Below are 19,163 nucleotides of genomic sequence, written 5' to 3' on the forward strand. Positions count from 1 at the left end.
TCTGGGAAAATGGGACTTGTATGGCACGTGACCTTCACTTCCTTCTTCCTGAATGAAGTGACGCCTGTCTGTTCCTGAGAGCTGAGTGTATTCTCATCTGTCCCTTCACGGAGTCGATTACGGAGGGTGGGTTCACCCACAAGCACAAGGAATAAACATCCTCATTTGAGCACCCCGTCTCCATAGCAACCACACGCGGGTTACCCTTTACATTTCTGCTGTTCCTCTCTCGGAAGATCCTGAGCTCCCCAGAGGCGGAGCCCGGGCCTTGTCTGCCACAGCGGCCTAGTACTAAGCCCCAATGAGTGTGGGACCTGAAAATACGTAACCTGTGTTGCGGGAGCCGAAAGAGCTACCTGATTGGCCACAGACGGAATTGTGGGCTTCTGGGAGGTTTTCACTCCAGGCACAGGACCAGCTTTGTACCTCACTTGCCCTTGGAGAGAACTGGAGACCTTGGAGTCCAGTAGCGGGGGAATGGGTAGGGGAGAGATGGGGGGGGGCTAGCTGTGAGACCCCCTGACGAAACATTTCCCCTGCTCCATGACCCGCAGTGGCTCCTGGCGCAGATTAGACCAAGTGCAGATGCGCACACCTACCTTTACTGCTCCCCAGTCTAGATACTGCTCTGCCCGAGGGGTGGGGCAAGCGAGGGGACTGCCATTGGAAACGGCCTCATACACCGGTACAAGGGTACACGTGTACACAATTGATTTTCACAGGAACCCTGACGTACACGTTGACTTCACTTTATGGGGGAGGAAAAGGCTTATCAGAGTTTAGTAACTTGTTCGCTTAAATTCACAACTGTTAAATGACAGCACTGGGATTAAACCCAGGGTGGCCTGCTATGTTTCCACCAGTAAGTCCTCGTCCACACTCGGTGTCCTTGCTGAAGCATCTTTTGTTTGCCAGATAGCACGCCAGAGGTTGGGCCTTGAAAGCATGATGTGTGCGTGGACCAGCCATGGCTGTGCGCGAGGTGAGCACGGCCCGGAGCACGGCTCAGAGCTGTGTGTGATCCTTGAGGTCAGGTCAGGGTCCTTTTTCTTTTTTTCAAAGTAGGCTCCATGCCCAGCGTGGAGTCTAGATCAAGAGTCTCGTGCTCAGAAGTCGCAGGCTGCACCGACTGAACCAGCCAGGCACCCCAAGGCCCCCATCTTTCTGTTCCTTTGCATTCCTGGGAGAAAACTGCCACTTTCCACAAATGAAATAGCTGGGGCGTCTGGGTAGCTCCGTTGGGTAAGCGGTTGCTTTCGGCTCAGGTCATGATCTTGGGGTCCTGGGATGGAGCCCCATGTTGGGCTTCCTGCTCGGCAAGCAATCTGGCCCTCTGGCCCTCCCCCTGCTTGTACTCTCTCCCATAAAAATCTTTTTAAAGAATGAAGAATTGGGCACCTGGGTGGCTCAGTGGGTTAAGCCTCTGCCTTCAGCTCAGGGTCACGGGATCGAGCCCCGAATCAGGCTCTCTACTCAGCAGGTGGCTTGCTTCCCCCTCTCTCTGCCTGCCTCTCTGCCTACTTGTGATCTCTCTGTCAAAATCTTTAAAAAGAAAAAACATAACTCCAGGGCTTTTTGGAGCACCTCACCCGGCAGGAAGTTGGCGCCACAAAAGTGTTCACAAAGATTGATGCCATTGTCATTAGTGCTGCTTCCAGATCTGTGCTCTAAGGCACAACTGCTCACCTTCAGCTTGGGGTCTTTCTAGAGGTTCCTTCCTCCCAGCCTACCTGACTAGAAACACTTATGAGCTGTGTGCCCCTCCCCCAAAGAAGATACACCTGAGAATGAGACCTTATTTGGAAATAGGATCTTCACGGAGGTAATCATGTTAGAACAAGGTCATGAGGTTGGGCCCTAATCCAATAGGACTCCTGTCCTAAAAGGGGGAACTTGGACTCCAATCTCACAGGAAGATGTGAAGGGGCAGGGAGATGCCATGTGAAGTCAGGCAGAGACCGCAGTTGTGTGGCCACGAGCCAAGGACCATTAGGGGCCACCAGAAGCTGGAAGGGGCTCAGAAGGATCTCCCCCACAGCTCTCAGAGGGAGCACAGCCCCGTGGACATCTAGACTGCTGAGAACAGTGAGCCAAAATGTCTGTTGTCCTAAGCCACCGAGTTTGTGGTACTTTGTCACAGCGGCCCCTGGGGGCTACTCCACCACCTCCTGGTCCCCAGGCACCCAGGTCCTGGGGATGCCTCTCCATAGGCAGGCCAGGCTGAACCCTCTCCCTGTCTTACCAGGACCTGCTTTTCTGTTCTCAGTTTCCCTCTCAGGACTGGCCTCTCCCCTAGACACCCTCCCGGTGCCCTCACCACATAGCAGGGGTCCCCACAGGCCAGGGTCCCCGTATCCTCACCCTCCACTGTGTGCTGCACAATTTTCCTAAAACAGAGGGCTCAAATATGTGAACATAACTGTCAGGCAGGTGATGGAACAACACAGAATAGGGGCCAGCAGGAGGCGGTGGCCACAGCGATGGCACCCCTGCTCCTCCTGTCCCAGGGCTGAGCCAGGCTCCAGAGGCCAGGAAGGACTGGAATCAACAATGAGCAGCAAATCTGGCAATAGTGGCATTGCTTCTAGAATGCTGACTCCGGGTATTCTGTGGCTTCTCAGGCCACTGTCCCACAGGATGGGACAGTGTAGTCATTTCCTCACAGACCCACCTGGGCCCAGCCAGAGGTAGAGGAGATGAGGAGCGGGGACAGATATCATGGAATGGAAGCGACACGAGTCACTGTCCAGATCTGGAACCACAGGAATTAGGACCAAGAGAAGTCAGATCCTTGCTACCCCAGGCTCTTCAGAAACTGACCCACCCACCAAGGCCTCCCCCAACCTGCCCCCAGGCCAACCTTGTCTGCTCTGAGCCATCATCCCTTCATGGGGGTTCTCCTGGCACTGGACCTGGGGGCGGGCATCCACTTGGCCTTCCTGGCAGCCCAGCCTGGGCAGGTTTCAAAGACAGCAGTTGCAGCCTTCACCCTCTGGCCATGGGCACTGGGAGGGGTAGCACAGGTGGCTCCCACACGCAGGTTCAGCCCCATGAGCCACCTGAGGAGAGGAGAGAGTTCAGGGAACCCACTGTGCCGAGCCTTCCTGGGGAGGGGGCGGCGAGGAGGTCCTCGGGAACTGGGGGGCAGTGGAGCCTGGTGGGTGAGGGCAGACTCTGGAGGGAATCCTGGCTCAGACCCTCACCAATTAGGGGACTCAGAGGGAGTCCCTTCAATCCTCAGATCCCTTGTCTGTAAAAAGCAATATTAGCAATAATAGTTCCAGAGAGCTTAGGGTGCTCCGGACACTGTTCAAATCCATCATTATATGCGAGCTCACAGGGTCATCCTCATGAAGAACCCCCATGAGGTGGACACAGGTCCTTCCCATCCCCTTTACAGATGAGGTAATGGCACAGAGAAGTCATGGGGCCCAGAGCCAGTCTCCAGCTCTGCCCCGGGGCAGGGGCAGTGGAGGTCCCCACCTGTGCAGTGGGAGCAGCTGGCAGTCACAGTGGAAGGGGTTGCCGCTGAGGTCGATGAGCTCCAGCTGGCTGAGATGGGGCAGGGCGGGCATGGCCTGCAGCCGGTTCTTCTGCAGGTGCAGGCTCCTCAGCCGTGGCCCCAGACCCAAAAAGGCCCTGGGAGAAATCTGCGAGGAGATGCCGAGCCTTGGTGTGAGCTCCTGTCAGGCCCATCTCAACCCAAGGCCTGGGAGGTCGACCCATGCTCACCCAGCAGAAAGGAAGCGGAGAGCCCAAGGTGGCCCAGGGAGACAGGGCAGTGCAGGGATGGAAACCCTGGCTGGTCTGATCCCAAAGCGCCTGCCCTTTGTGCATCACCGAACGTTCATGAATCTATACCTGAACACACCCTCCTAATGGTAGAAACCCTTGGAGTCTCCAGCCCTGCCTTCAAAGTGCTCAAGAACCCCACGGATCCCCTTCCTCCATCCTCCTCGCTCTGGCAGTACCCTCCCTGGCCGGCCTCCCGGTGTGGCCCTGGAATCCAGCTGATCTGTCACCACACCAGAGCGCTCTGGGGGCAGGCACAGCCTTTGGCTCATCCCAGGGGCACTGGGCCAGCCTCAGACCTGACTGCGGGGCGGCAGTGTTTGCCGAGGGACTGCATGCGGCACGGGGCCTCAGGCTGCCTCGCCCTCCCCTCCACTCCCCAGCCCACCTGCTCCAGGCCGCTGCCGTTCAGGAAGAGGTGCTGCAGCGACCCGCCCACGGGCCGGAAGGCCCCATCCGCCAGGCCTCCGAGCGGGTTCCCCGAGAGCTGCAGCTCCAGGAGGGCAGGCAGCCCCTCCAAGGCCCCCGTGGGCACCGCTTGCAGCTGGTTCCTGTCCAGGTGCAGCTTCTCCAGCTCCAGAGCTGGGCCTATCGCCCCAGGGGACACTTGGGTGATGCGGTTGCCGCTCAGGTAGAGCCAGCGCAAGGCGGGCAGGCCCGTCAGGTCCCTGGGTTCCAGGCGGTCCACGACGTTGCTCTGCAGATGCAGGGAAAAGAGGCCGGGCAGGGCGCTCAGGGCGGCCCCGGGCACTTGCCCGAAGCGGTTGCGCTCCAGGTACAGGTAGCCAAGGCGCGGGGCCCCCTCGAGGGCGGCAGCGCTGAGGCCGGAGAGCTGGTTGTCCGACAGGTAGAGGTAGATCAGGCTGTCCAGCCCCGCCAGGGCGCCCGCCGCCAGCTCAGTGAGGCCGCAGTGCTGCAGGTGCAGCGACACCAGCCGGCCCAGGCCCGGGAAGGCCTCGGGAGGCACCGACGAGAAGTGGTTCCGTCTCAGGTCCAGAAGCTGCGTGTCGCTGGGGAAGCCGCGGGGCACCGCCCGCAGACCCCGGCTCTCGCAGCCGCTGTGCCGGGACTCGGCGGCGCACACGCAGGCCCGCGGGCAGGGCCGGGCGGCCCCGTCGGCCTCCTGCGGGACGCCAGGGGGGCCGCGGAGCCGCGCCGCCGCCTGCCACTCCGCCGCCTCCTCCTCCTCCTCCGCCCTGTCCCCGGGGCAGCGCAGGTCCGCGGGCCTCAGGGCGTCCAGGGCCTCCCCTCGCAGGCGCCGCGGCCCCCGGCACGTGCCGTCCGAGCGCACCCGCGCCCGCGCCAGCCACTCGAGCAGCGGCCGGGCCTCACAGCCGCACCACAGAGGGTTGCCCTGCAGCCGCAGCCGGCGCAGCTGCCCCGGACCCCGCAGCGGGGGCAGCGCGGCCAGCTGGTTCCCGCGGAGGTCCAGGCTGCGCAGGCGGGGGCAGCGGGCGAAGGCCCTGGCGTCCAGGGCCTGCAGGGCGCCGTGGTCCAGCATCAGCTCCCGCAGGCCGGGCAGCGCCAGCCCGTCCTCCTCGCCCACGTAGGTGAACGGGTTGTGGCCCAGCTCGAGGCGGGCCAGCGCGCGGGCCTGGGCCAGGGCGGGCCCGGGCAGGGCCTGCAGCTCGTTGTGGTGCAGGCTGAGCCGGCGCAGGGCGGGCAGGCCGGCCAGGGCCTCGGGGGCCAGCACGCTGAGCGCGTTGTGGGCCAGCCGCAGCCAGCGCATGCGCGTCAGCCCCTGGAAGGCCATGGCCGGCAGGTAGACCAGCGCGTTGTGGGCCAGGTTCAGCGTGGCCAGCGCCCCCAGCGCCCCGAACGTCCCGGGCCGCAGCTCCTCCAGCCGGTTGCCCTCGAGCTCCAGGCGCTGCAGCGAGCCCAGCCCATCCAGGGCCTCCTGCGGCAGCGAGCTGAGGCGGTTGGAGGCCAGGTTGAGCAGGAGCAGGCGGCCCAGGCCGCGGAAGGCGCCCTCGGCCACCAGCTCCACCCCGCAGTGGCGCAGGTCCAGATGCGTCAGGTAGGGCAGATCCCGGAAGGCCGCTGGGGGGATCTCCTTCAGCTTGCTGCCTTGGAGGTCCAGCCTCTGAGTCAGCTGCGCGGGGAGAGGCGGGGGTTGGGGGGTGCTGAGGGGCGCGAGCACTGCAGCCCTCGCATGTGCTCTTCCCTCTCCTTTTCCTTGTTCTCTTCACCCGGCTTCCCGGCTCGAGCCGCCGGCGCGCTTCTCACATCGAACCAGCCTTGCCCATTTACTTTCTCTCTTCCCCTCCCGCTCTTGACTCCACGGGGCAGGGACCAGATCTTAGTCCAGCATATCCCCGTTCTCTCTGAGTTTGTAATTAATTCAATATTCTCACAGGGTTTGTAATTAATTCAATATTTATCTTTCTTTTTTTTTTAAGATTATTTGTCAAAGAGGGGCGCCTCGGTGGCTCAGTGGGTTAAAGCCTCTGCCTTCGGCCCAGGTCATGATCCCAGGGTCCTGGGATCAAGCCCCACATCGGGCTGTCTGCTCCGCAGGGAGCCTGCTTCATCTTCTCTCTCTCTCTCTCTCTCTCTGCCTGCCTCTCTGCCTACTTGTGATCTCTGTCTGTCAAATAAATAAATAAAATCTTTAAAAAAAAAAAGATTATTTGTCAAAGAGAGAGCACGAGGTGGGTGGGGAGGGGTAGAGGGAGAAGCCGGCCCCCTGTTGAGCAGTGAGCCCCATGTGGGACTCAATCCCAGGACCCTCCTCCGATCATGACCTGAGCCGAAGGCAGACGCTTAACTAACTGAACCACCCAAGCGCCCCAATTTATGTCACCTACTTGTTCCAGTCATTTAGAATTTTAAATAGGTTGTTTCCCTAGTGGTGATGGTTATTCCCATTTTCAGATGTGAAGACTGAGGCTGGAGAGGAAAAGTGACAAGCTAAGGTCTCCCAGCCAGGCAGTGGTAGATCCACTGGTGCCAACCCAGGCTCCTCCTGTTGTCCTCCCTGCCCCCCTCATCCTGCTAACCTCAGGGATCGTGTTTGGCACCTCAGTGAGGTTCTGGTGCCGACAGGCGACATGCCGTCTGGGATTGTCGCAAATGCACATCTGTGGGCAGCGCTGGGCAGCTATGTGCCAGGCTGGACCCAGTGGCAGCAGCAGAAGAAGCAGCAGCACCAGGGAGATGCTCTGGGGCCTGGGAGAGGGAGGAAGGGTCAGTCGTTCACAGGGGGAAGCCTCCCATGCTGTCCACTTACCAAGCCCAGCTCCTATTTCCAGAGCCACTTGGATGTCTTCCTCCTTTGGCCGCAGGGAAGGCGTCATTACCATTGCTCCATGCAGCAAAGTTTCTATTGTTAGCCTTGTTTAACACTAGGGGAAACTGAGGCTCAGATAGGTGACCTGGCGAGTCTCTTTGGTCACCTGCCCCTCGGCTCAGGGAGGCCTTGCTGAATGTAAGGGTGACCTGAGGGCTCAAAGGGTGTGCTCAGGCTGTGGTGAGGCTCCTGGACCTCCCAATGGCAGAGAGAGAAGCAGCCAGTGCCCCAGGCGCGGTGGCAGGGAGCATAGTGGCACCTACTGTGAGAAGATGGCCTGCGGCCAGAGGGGGACCCAGGCCGGGCCCGAGTGTATAAGGCAAGGCTCGGGGGGCAGGTATTGTGGGGGCCAAGAAGCTCGGGGGGACGTCCTGGCTGGTCTAGCCACACTGGCAGGTGAGCAGGAGGCTTGGGCCTCGGTTTATTCCCCTTTCGTCCGTCCGATGCCACCCACCAGCCCAGAGGGGGATGCAGGGAGCTGAAGGACAGGCTTGGGCTGTGCTTTGGGTAGCTCCATCCCCTTCCCCATCCGTCTTCCCCCAACTTACGCATCCATCAGCCAGTGGGAGCCCTTCCCCTCACAACCACAACCACGGCCTGTTGCCTCAGGGGTGACCGCTGCCACCGGGGCTCTCCTGGCTCCCCAACACTGCCCACCACCATCAACCGAAGGGAACGTTCCACGATACAGAGGGGCTTCTGACACCCCCAGCTTAAAACCTTCCAGCATCTCCCCACTGCCTTTGGTGCCAAATCCTGACTCTTGATGCCACCTGGAATGTGCCCAGACTCTCCAGGGTCGCCCTTGGCTCTCACGACACAGCTTCCTCCTCGCCGCCTGTGACAGCTAAGTCCCCCCGCTCCTCTTGCCACTCTCAGCCCGCATAGCGTCCCCTGGGCAGCCCTCGCCCGTGCCTGCGCTGGGCCCGACCCTCAGCCTCCTCTCTGCTTGTCACCATCTGTGTTCAGTCTCCTTGAGGTCCTAGGCCCCTTGAAGGCTGGGGCTGCTGGCATCCTCCCGAGGCTCAGGGTGGACTGGGAAAGGGGGGCTCTGTGGGGACAGATCCCTCAGGGCAAGTGTCCGGGTTCAGAGGCCTGTTGAGCTCTCAGACAAGCCCCGAAAGACGCACCCACGGCGGCTGGCTGCAGCAGCCCCCCTCCCATTCACCCCCTTCCTCAGAAACCAATTCGGGGACACCCTGGAGAATCTCTCCCCCAGCAGATCCCAGAGCCCCTGTTCCCCGACCTGTCAGAGGCCCAGAGAGGGCCAGGGGCTTGCCTGCAGCCCCTCAGTTTCTCTAGACACCCCCGATGCCCCCCAGGGCCCACAGACTCACTCCTCCATGCCGCCTCGCCTTGCACTGCCAGTCCAGCCTGGATGCCGCGGGAGCCCCCCTGTCGGGCCCGCAGGCCTGGCAGCGGGGACGGGGCTGAATGGGAGGCATTGTGGGCAGCCCAGCCTGAGGCCAAGGTGAAGGAGGGGCGGGCAGTGGTGGGAGAGGCGGCTGGAGTTACAGGGCCTCCTGCCCGGAGCCTGCTCAGGGCTCAGGATCGTGGGCCAGGCCCAGCTCGGACAGCCAGGTCCTGGGCCGGCTGGCAGGGAGGGGTGTCCCCGGGCAGCCTGTGGGTCCCACACCTGGGCTCCATCCCAGCTGTGGGCTGTCGGGTGGGGCTGCCCCTCACTGAGCCTTCATTCCCTACGCTGTGAAAAACCAGTATTAGTAACCAGCTCACGGGGGTGCTGTGGGGGTCCAGTAGGCAGCGGGAACATAACAGGTGCTCAAGAATGGTGGACTCTGGGGCGTCTGTGTGGCTCAGGGTCCTGGGATCAAGCCCCGCATTGGGCTCTTGGCAGGGGGCTGGCTTCCCTCCCTCTCTCTGCCTGCCTGTCAAATAAATTTTTTAAAAATAGAAAAAAATGCAACAGGGGGACCTGGGTGGCTCAGTCAGTTAAACCTCTGACTCTTAGCTCAGATCATGATCTCAGGGTCATGAGTTCAAGCCCCACGTTGGGCTCCACGCTGGGCAAGGACCCTACTTAAACAAACAAAAAAAAAGTGTAAACCATAGCAAACTTTTATACATCTGTGACTGTTCAGATCCTATTTCTGGTGGATTTGCATTCAGTTTGCTTGGATTTTTTTGTTTTGACCAGAAATAGTGCCATGCCACAGACTCGGCCAATTTCGTGTCAGCGGCATCGCGGTGTGTACACTCTTTGGTTTTTTCCCATTCAGCATTCTGTTTGTGAGCTTCATCTGTGATGTGTATGTTAAAAATTTGTTTAATTTCATATAGCATTTCAGCACTCCGTTCCATAAGGATTCCACAAGAGTGGCATGGGGGAGGCAGGGGAGCCATCTGCCCCAGATGCAGGGAACGAGGGGGTGTGCTGTCGACAGGGAATTTAAATGCAATGGGACACAGTTGGTTTGCTTTTCATTGTCATCACATGCTGGTGATTCTAAACAACGCTGGTGCTAAAATATTCCTCCCTGCTCGGGCGGACCACTCTCACCTCCGCCTTCTCAGTACCACATGGTGCAACGAATCCATTCCACTCTTGACGGACGTGTGGGCTGTTTCCAGGCTGGGGCTGTTATGAGGAGGGCTGCTTACAATGTTCGCACGTTTTTGTTTTTGCTTTTTTTAAAAAGATTTTATTTGAGAGTGTGCGCACAGGAGAGTGAGTGAGCGTGCACGAGCAGGGGGAGGGGCAGAGGGAGAGGGAGAAGTGGGCTCTCCGCTGAGAAGGGAGTCTGAAGTGGGGCTCGATCCTGGAACCCCAGGGTCATGGTCTGAGCCGAAGGCAGACGTATAAGAGCCACCCAGGCGTCCCTGTTGCACGTCTTTCGGAGAACACAGCACAGCCCATCGCTGTCGGGACAGACGGATGGGTGGAACTGTTGGCCATAGAATGTGCTTATTTTCGGCTTCAGTGGATATTGCCAGTTTGTCCGAGGGTTTGCACCAATTTACACTTTCGCCAGCCTTGTAGGAGCGCCACGGCTTCACACTCATCAGTGCTTGCTATCCTCTGTTCTGCACTTTTGCAACCCTACTGAGTATGATAGCATCACATGGTAATTTTATTTTTTGTTTTTTTAAAGATTTTATTTATTTATTTGACAGAGAGAGATACCGCAAGAGAGGGGAACACAAGCAGGGGACAGTGGGAGAGGGAGAAGTTGGCTTCCCGCTGATCAGGGAGCCGGATGTGGGGCTCGATCCCAGGACCCTGAGCTCATGACCTGTGCAGACACCAAGAGTTGGACGCTTTACTGGCTATGCCACCCAGACGCCCCCCCATGATGCCTTGTGGTAAACAAAGTCCTGTTCTCACTGCTACACAGAATCCATCGTGTGAATATCCTGCAATGGCAAACCAAGGAGACTAAATGCAGGTTAATGTATTAATTTTTTTTACTCCCAAGGTCTTCAAGATACTCACCTACACAAACTCCTTAAAGATCAGTAGTTTTGTCTTTTACATTTAGGATTTTTAAAATTGTGGTAAAATGTACATTACATAAAATTTACAATTTTAACCCTGTAACTGCACAATTTAGTGGCATTATGTGCATTCACAAAGCTGTGCAGACCGTTACCACTACCCCTTTCCAGACACTTTTCGTCATCCCAAACAGAAAAACTTTACACCCAAGACAGTAACTCTCCTTTGTCTTCAGCCCGTAGTAACCTCTCCAAGCTACCCCTTATCAGTGCAATCACGTGTTACTTGTCCTTTCCTGTTTGGCTTCCTTCACTGAGCACCTTGCTTCCAGGCTCATCTGTGCGGTGGCATGTGTCCAAAGTTCACTCCTTTTTTATGAATGAACAGTACTCCACTGTGTGTATTTTTGAAGATTTATATTTTAGCGAGAGAGAGAAAGCAGGGGGTAGAGGAGAGGAAGAGGGAGAGAGAAACCTAAGCAGACTCCCTACTGAATGTGGAGCCCGACATGGGACTTGATCGCATGACCCCGAGATCAGATCTGAGCTGAAACCAAGAATTGGACGCTCAAGCGACTGCACCCCCCTGTATAATGATCACATTTCATCTGTCCCCGTTAATGGACAGTAGGCTGTGTCCATCTCTTGACTCTTGTAATGCTGTTGTGTTTGTGGGCCTACAGGTTATCAGCTGGGGTCCCTGCTTTCCCTTCTTCTGGGTGCACACACTGGAAGTGGGAGTGCAGGACGTTGGAAGCCCCCTTTTCTCCACCTTATCTCGTTCTCTTCCCTCGCTCTCCCCGCAGAGGCAACCACTTTCCCGAGGCAATAAAACTTCACTGTAACATGTCGTTAAAAATTTTAAACTACATGTATGACAGTACATACTGTTTTGCAAACTTGTTTTTTTCACCCAGCATTTTTAAGGTGTATTCACGTGAATGGAGAAAGCTCCTGCATCTCGTGTATTATACACTTCAACTGCTGCATTAAAAAAAAAAATTGTTTTTTTTAGGGGCATCTGGGTGGCTCAGTCTGTTAAGCTTCTGCCTTTGGTTCAGGTCATGATCTGCAGGTCCTGGGATCAAGTCCCACATCAGGCCCCCCACCCCTTAGCAGGGAGTCTGCTTCTCCCTCTCCCCTGCTCCTGTTCTTTCCCTCCTCTCAAATAAATGAATAAAATCTTTAAAAAATTTTTTTAAAGTTTTTAATCTCTACACCCAATGTGGGGGTCGAAATCACAACCCTGAGATCAAGAGTCACGTGCTCTTCTGACTTAGCCAGCCAGGCGCCCGGTAACTGCATCACGTTATCTCACTGCACACCTCACACGCGGTCATCAACCATTTTTTTCCCTGGTGGACACTGAGGTTACTAATTTTCTGGAATCTTTCATGAAACTGCCCTTTTAACTTGTCACCTTGTGCCCATGTACAAGGGCTTCTCTAAGATCCTTAGAAATGGAATTTGGGGTCACAGGCTACACTAATCTTCACCGATCGCTCTCCACCACCAGATCGCTCTCCGACATGGTTTTATTAGTCTGATATCCGTCCGGCAACATGCGGAATGTCAGCGACTCCGCTCTTTCCTGGGGTCTCCTCTAGTGACATCTTCCAGTCTGGTCCGAAACGGCATCTCTGTGGTTTTATTTGGCATTTCCTTGATTTCCAGTGAAGGGGAACATCTTTTTTGCTTCTCAGGTTGCATACTCGGTGAACTGCCTATCCTTTGCCCAATTTTCAGCTGGATGTAGGATTCTCAACACGAACCCTCGCACGACAGATGGAAGAGTCCTGTGTTCTCTGACCTTGCCAGTTATTTTTGGTCATTGTTTTTCACTTTCTATCTTGACAGAGGCAAATGTCCTTATGCCTTGTGCTTTTGTGGCGTCAAAAAAAAAAAAAAAAAAAAACTGCTCTTTACCTTACCTCCCTCCTTTAAAAAAAATATGGCTCTTAGATGAATATGGATCATTTTGAATGTTTGGTGGATGACCATGGTGTAACGTCCTTCCACCCCGTCCTGTCCCCTGCCTTCCCCAGACAAACTGCTTTTTTTTTTAAAGATTTTATTTATTTGACAGAGAGAGAGATCACAAGTAAGCAGAGCAGCAGGCAGAGAGAGAGGGGGAAGCAGGCTCCCTGCTGAGAAGAGAGCCCGATGCGGGGCTCGATCCCAGGACCCTGAGATCATGACCTGAGCTGAAGGCAGAGGCTTAACCCACTGAGCCACCCAGGCGCCCCAACAAACTGCTATCTTGAGCGCTGGGCTCACCACACACACACGCACATGCCTACACCCAGTAGCTTTTGAACCCACGATAGTACCAGTTTTCTTCACTCAGCGTCCTTCCTGCTTCACCCACGGCACGTGCGTAGCCAGAGTTGATGCGTTTTTGGCCTGAGTCGTTTCTAGGTTCTCGTGATCAGGAAGTGCTGCCTGGGAGCACCTCTGGCCGTGCTTCCTGGGGACTTTCTAGTCGGAGCTTCAGAATGGAATTATTGCTGCTTTAGCCCCAAGCCCAAAGCTGGGCTCCCTTTAGTGAGAACAGCCTCGGGCAGAGCAGGCCTTTCGTACTCGCGGGTTACATGCCGTCTTGGCCGAGGCATCTCTGATCTTGCAGATCCCAAGTCGCAGCACTCAGGGTCCTGAGGCCTGTGTCATCTCAGGGTTGCCTGCAGGTCTTGGAAGCGCCGAGTGAGGGGAACTTCCAAAGGCTACACAGCTCTCAACAGGCGGCCGAGTTAGAGGCTGAGCCTCAGGCCCTCCCCTGCACCTGCGGCTGTCCGGAGTCTTGAACCCTGAGCTGGTCTGAGGGACTGGGTAGGGCCTGGGGCCTGTACCCGAGACCAACAGGACCCTCTGCGGTGTGTTGTGGGTCCGAGCAGCCAGGCAGCGCCAGCCTCCTGCAAGGTCCGGTGAGATCCGTGGTGCACTTCTCAGTCTGAACTGACGTTTGTGCCTTCCTAACCTCGGAGGCCGCAGGGCCGGCACCAGGCACCCTGGAAGGGAGCGCCAGGCTGGAGAACCAGCCGTGAAGCTCAGTTTCTCCATCTGTTAAATGATCACCTGCGATAAGTTCTACTGGAGTCCCCAGACTCAGCTCTCGCATCCCTTCTGTTTTAGATCTGAGAGCGAGCACGTGCGCAGGAGCAGGGGGAAGGGCAGAGGCCGAGGGAGAGGGAACCTCCGGCGACTCCCTGCTGAGCGCAGAGCCAGACGTGGGGCTTGAGCTCACGACCCTGAGATCATGACCTGAGCTGAAATCAAGAGTCAGAGGCTCAACTAAGCCCCCAGGCACCCCATGCACTCCTAACTCTTGAAGACTTCCCTGACCTCACTGCCCACCATCCCTTACACTGGGCCATGACTGTTAGTCTCGCGCACCAGACTGGGAGCCCCCCAAAAGTTGTGCCTGTGGCCCAGAGCTCAAAACAGGGCCTGGGGTTGGTCAGAACTCTACCTGCCTTCTGCTGTATCACTTCACGGAGCAGGGTGTAGGAGGGTAAGGCATGGGTATCTCTGCCACCACCCAGCCAAGACAGACGGTGCCTGTTGCCTGAGTGGTCCACAGCCAATAAGGAAATGCTGCCCCTTAGAAAGCTTGGAGGCACCTCTTGAATTCAGTGGGAGGCACGGGCTCCCCAGGCGTGCCTGCTGTCTCAGGTAGGTGGTAAGGAGGGTCTGCTTAGCTGTCCTCCCACCACATGAGGCAAAGGGAAGGAAGGACCCCAAGGGAGGTGCCCTCCACTGCAGGCCCTATGGCCAGACACCCCATGGTGGCTTCCCAGCCAAGCTCAACCCTGTGACATGACCTTGCTAGCCAGACCCAGGGGTTCCTGACCGTGCAGCCAGTGACAAAATCTTGTGGCAAAATCTGGACAGTGTCTGGCTTAGCCAGGTCCTTCGATGGAGCAGCGCGGCAGCTGGCGACGTTACAGCCCAAAGGCTCGGTGAAGGGTAAGAGGAGGCTGGACAGCTGAAACAAGCCCAGCTCCAGACCCTCAGCGCCCAGAGGAAGAGATCCTTCCACGTTCCCTGACCCCCGGGACTCGTGGCCCACTCCTGGGCATGAACTGCCCGGCTGTCCATGGGGAGCTGGCATGTCCGTGCCCCACGGGACGATACAAGGTGGGCGCAGGGGCGCTTCTGTGGATGGACAAACCCGTACGGACTGAGGTGGGACTCCAAGTACTAAGCCCCAACTACCCACCTTAAGGTGAAAGACTACTCAGTCCCCATGCTTGCCACAGATGACTTTATTTGTGAAGCCCCGGGCACAGCCCAGACACACAAAGAGCGCAAAGGGGAAAACACAGAGTGTGGAGGGGCGGCTCCAGCGCAGTCCCCACCCTGTCCTGGTCCTTTAGGAGCCTCTGAGCCACAGCTCAGGCTCCGTGGGCCCCGCCCCCGGGGGCAGACACCAGGTTTGGGCCTGCCAAAAAGCACCCTCCAGCATGGCCCCCAGGCCAGTCACAGACATCTCAGCAGCAAGGCATGGGCCCCACTGGGTCTGGAGCCCACACCATCCACCCAACAAGTCCTGCTCCTAGACCCCCAGGGTCTGCCACCGGCTTCTCTTCCTGTCCATATGGCCTGGGAACCAGAGTCTTGCCTTCTGCTGACCGTCCCATCGGCCCACGCCCGTGGCAGTCTTTGCAGTCCAGGCCGAGAGAGCAGCCCAGCAGTGATGGACAGTGTGGATGGCAGTGGCCACGGGACCAGGGCTTAGTGACAGGAGGCAAAGTCAGCCACTAAGTGAGCAGCCCCAGGCAGGGCGGGAAACGCAGCCCAGCCGAGACACAGAGGGAAGGGATGGCAGACAGACAGCAGCTCCCCAGGCTTTGGGGCAGCCCAGCAGGGCAGGGAAGGCAAGGTGGGAGAGGACAGCCACCGGGGCCTCGGGCTGGAGGCGCGGATCAGCAGAGCGCCCTCACACGGCAAGGAGTTTAATGGCAGCGCAGCTTGCAGCCCTTTCGGGGGGCCAGCTCCCCTCCAGTGGGACCAGGGCCAGTCCAGCAGGGAGACATTGAAAACCCCAACCCTGACAGGAAGCGCACACCTGCACACGCACCACACCGACACGCACACTCGGGGACCGACACGACACAAGCAACAAAGACCCTCCCTGCCTCTGGCTGGCTAGAGTCCTTCATCCGTGTCCCTTCCCAAGTCACTGGTCCAGGCCGCGGGCTGGGGTGGCGGGGGAGGCTGGCTTCGCATCTAGACCTTGTACAGCGTCTGCAGCAGACTGTGGCGGGCAAAGGAGCAGGACTCCAGGGCACCATTGGGCCTGTGAGGAAGGAAGAGTCAATGTAGGGGGCGGGAGGGAACCCACACAGCTCGGGCCCCCACTGTGGAGGGGGTGGGGGCCGTTTCTGAGGCCAGAAACGTGTCTGTTTCTCTGACCTTCACGATGACTCTGTGGGGATGACAGGAGCCCGCCTTCTGTACGCTGCGGGGTGGGGTGTGTGTGAAGCTCAGAGCGGCGGGAACCCGGGCCCTATCTCCACCCGGCAGCCTGTGCGAGGGCCCTTCCAGCGGCCACAGGCCCCTCACAGATAATGGGCTGGCCACTGTCACCGTCAAGATCATGAATCTCACTACAGAGAAAGAAAGGCAGCTTGGCGAGTGCGGGGCGCAGCCAGGATGTGCGGCCCACGGACGTCTGACCAGACCACTGGGCCAGGAGTCGAGGGAGGGGGAACGTGCCTGTCACTCTGTGGTCACCTCAAAGGGGATCTAAGGGACAACTTTTACCAATTCCCCTCTTTTAAGTGGAATAGACAAGGCCTGTGCTGGGGGTGGGGCACACAGCCTGCCACTGACCAACAGCACCAAGGGCGAGAGTCTCTTCTTGTGGGTCCACACGCAGCCCAAGGGCAACAGAAAGGCAAAAGGAACAATTCTGACTAGAGGCTGAAAGGAACCGGGCTTTGTCAGGTGGTGGCGGGCAGGGCCAGGGCAGGGCCAGGGCCAGGAGATGCTCCACGGAACTAAGCCCACGCAGTGTGAACAGGCACAGGGAGAGTGCGCCTGGGCGGGGGAGGGGGGCAGGGACACGGAGCTGCAGCCACAGTGAGGGCCTGCCCTGGACTCTGGCAGAGGGCCAAACACAGCTCTTCACTCAGCACGGGGCTCGAACTCATGACCCCAAGATGGAGAGTCACAGGCTCCACCGACTGGGCCAGCCAGGCATCCACAGCTCGACTTTTCACAATGGCCAGTCCAGGTGCTGCGGAAAGGGTGGTGTCGGCCACAGCGGCGGCGGGGGGTAGGTGTGGTGTGGCAGGTGGGCAGACATAGGAGAGCACGAGGTTCAAGGAGCACAACGGACCGCGAGATGTCATGGTGGCCAAGAGGCCGTGGCGCCGACAGTCCTGGAAGCTGGCCGGGGATCCTCACCACACGGAGCCAGACGACCCCGCAACACTCACTCACCTCCGCCAGGCAAGGACCGTGCTGTGCTCTCCCCCTGTCCACCTTCCCCCAGGGCACTGGACTCCCAGCAAGTGTGGAGGGTCCGAGCCACCAGAGACAACCTCATTCAACAGCTTGGTGGGCAAATAGGGAGACTAAGGCCTGAGGAAGGCCTGGAGAGGACTGGGGCCATGGAGGACCTCAGTGAGGACAGGGGACGAGCCTTCCGACCCATTCCTCACAGGCGCTGGGGTGTGAAGGCTCCTTGTTACCCAACGTGGCCACTGCCCCACCATGGCCTAGGACCCTCCTGAAGGACAAGGCGAAGGTTTCCAGGCTCTGAGCATCTGGTGTCTGCAGGCGAGAGGCCTGTGGCTGCGGCAGGCAGGTGTGACAGGCCCTCTAGCTTCAGCCCTGTGGCCAAGGGAACAGACACAGAACTGCTCCCAGAGACACCACTGAGGACGGGACACCGAGCAGCACAGCGAAGCTGGGCAACTCTCCAGTGCTGCTTCCTCATGAGGAAATGGGGGGCCATTCCTCTGTCTCTCTCAGGAAAAGGCACCAGGGGAGACACTTAAACACAGATGCTGAGACCCCGCACAAGGGGAAGCCTCCATGGACTAGAGGTTGCATACGCGGGGCGCGGCTGCCCTGGGGGCTTCGAGGGCACACTCACTTGGTCACGAATGCCAGCAGCAGGGGTGCGAGGGCCTTGGGAAAGTAGTCTTGCTGCACCATGTGGTTCAGCGCCATCAGAGGGCCATACAAGTTGGCAATGGCCTTGATCTTGTCTTCACTCTGTGAAGGGAACACACAGCACAAGGCAGAGTGAGCTACAAGGCCCCCTGGGGTGGCTGAGGTCAAGCTGAGTCCCATCATGAAGGGAGGGGGCTTAAACGGCCCCGGGCCCCAGCAGGACTCTGGTGTGGGTCAGGGTGGGTGGGTAGGCGTGACCCGAGCTGCCCGTGGTGTCCCCCCTCCCTCCCCCGCAGCCGCACCTTGAGCAGACCCATGTGAATGAGGAGCCGGGTGAGGAAGGCGTTGGAGTTGAAGGAGGGGGCGCTGAAGGCCTTCTTCATCAAGGCATCTGCAACGCAGAAGCGGCCATGGGGCAGCAAGTTTGTTGTAGCGAACGGCTGCCCACCGGCCAAGGGCACGCAGCCCCGGCACACACGGGCTGGGGCCCACCTCCTGCGCGTCAGCCCAACACAGGGCGGCAGACTGCGGTCACGGGTCCCAGGCTGAGGGGACAGCCAGCACCGAGGGAAAGGCTCAACCCCGCCCGCTGTGACACCTTGCCCTTCTCGTCCTGACCTCACACACTGAAAAGGGGCTTGGGAACCTTGCATGACCGGGGCTGGTGGGGGTGGGCGACAGTGGGGGTGGAGATGAAGGGAGGCAGATCACCCGGGGGGAGGTTCCAGCCATTCTGTGGGGGCAAAAGGGGATGAGCAGAGAAGGGAAGGAAAGGAGGGGTGGGGGTCTACAGACACTGTGTGGCTACGCGCTGCCAGGCAGCTGTTCCGGGGAACAGAATTCAGGTAATCTGTTCCCATCAATGCTCACGGGGCTGGGACCACAAGGAGCAGACTTACGGGTTCCACTGGCCTCGCCAGCCTACCTAGCCTCCCTCCCCACCGGCCCTCCTGCCTCAATGCCGCCCACAGCACGCCAATCCAGGACAAAGCGCCACACGGAGCCCCACTCTCTCTGCCCTGTTCCTGTGCTGAGCTCTTCATCCCCTCCCTGCCTGACCAAGCCTGGCCACCCGGCGGGGCTCACACATGCGTGCTCAAGGTGAGCCCCGGACAGGTGCTATCACGGAAGCAGCAGAGGGAGTGAGGTAGCGAGGGAGGGTCACGACCAGACGAGAGAGATCTCAGGAAGCCCTGGGAACGCTGTGGGGAAAGCAGGCATCCTGCAGGCTTCCAGGTGCGGGGGACTGTGCGGGAGGCTCACAGATGAGGATAAAAGCTCATGACCTCTCCTCTGGGCGGGCCGCCCCTGGAAGGGCCTTGCGGCTGTCACTATCTGGTCTTCCTACGGCAGATGCCACCTGGATGAGATCCAACTAGACATAACTGTACGGCTCTGGAAAGGCCTCTGTTCCCCCATCCGTAAAAAATAAGACAGGACCGCAGCTAGCCTGCTCCATGGCAAGAACCCAACAAAAGAAAAGGCAGAAGAGGGCAGAGAGTGGTGC

General features: G+C 58.5%; 2 protein-coding genes across 6 annotated transcripts in view; both read right to left on the minus strand.

Moving 5' to 3' along the window:
• Positions 1-8,604, minus strand: part of CHADL (chondroadherin like) — a 10,849-nt gene extending 2,245 nt beyond the window's left edge. The window contains exons 1-6 of one of the 2 annotated variants that reach the window (XM_047741832.1): positions 8,419-8,604; positions 6,792-6,960; positions 4,181-5,884; positions 3,484-3,650; positions 2,861-3,059; positions 1,544-2,752 (exon numbers count right to left, since the gene is read on the minus strand). In XM_047741832.1, coding sequence (XP_047597788.1) covers positions 2,879-3,059; positions 3,484-3,650; positions 4,181-5,884; positions 6,792-6,960; positions 8,419-8,426 — 2,229 coding nt within the window. In that variant the 5' untranslated portion in view covers positions 8,427-8,604 and the 3' untranslated portion in view covers positions 1,544-2,752; positions 2,861-2,878. Of the gene's footprint in view, positions 1-1,543; positions 2,753-2,860; positions 3,060-3,483; positions 3,651-4,180; positions 5,885-6,791; positions 6,961-8,418 lie in introns of those variants that run through there. The other variant, XM_047741830.1, reaches the window with a different exon arrangement.
• A 6,174-nt stretch (positions 8,605-14,778) lies between these two features.
• Positions 14,779-19,163, minus strand: part of RANGAP1 (Ran GTPase activating protein 1) — a 32,351-nt gene continuing 27,966 nt past the window's right edge. For 3 of the 4 annotated variants that reach the window (XM_047741746.1, XM_047741745.1, XM_047741743.1), the window contains exons 14-16: positions 17,959-18,047; positions 17,637-17,758; positions 14,779-15,830 (exon numbers count right to left, since the gene is read on the minus strand). In XM_047741746.1, coding sequence (XP_047597702.1) covers positions 15,761-15,830; positions 17,637-17,758; positions 17,959-18,047 — 281 coding nt within the window. In that variant the 3' untranslated portion in view covers positions 14,779-15,760. Of the gene's footprint in view, positions 15,831-17,636; positions 17,759-17,958; positions 18,048-19,163 lie in introns of those variants that run through there. The other variant, XR_007129460.1, reaches the window with a different exon arrangement.

The sequence above is a fragment of the Lutra lutra genome, chromosome 8 (genome assembly GCF_902655055.1).
Source record: "Lutra lutra chromosome 8, mLutLut1.2, whole genome shotgun sequence".
Lineage (NCBI taxonomy): Eukaryota > Metazoa > Chordata > Mammalia > Carnivora > Mustelidae > Lutra > Lutra lutra.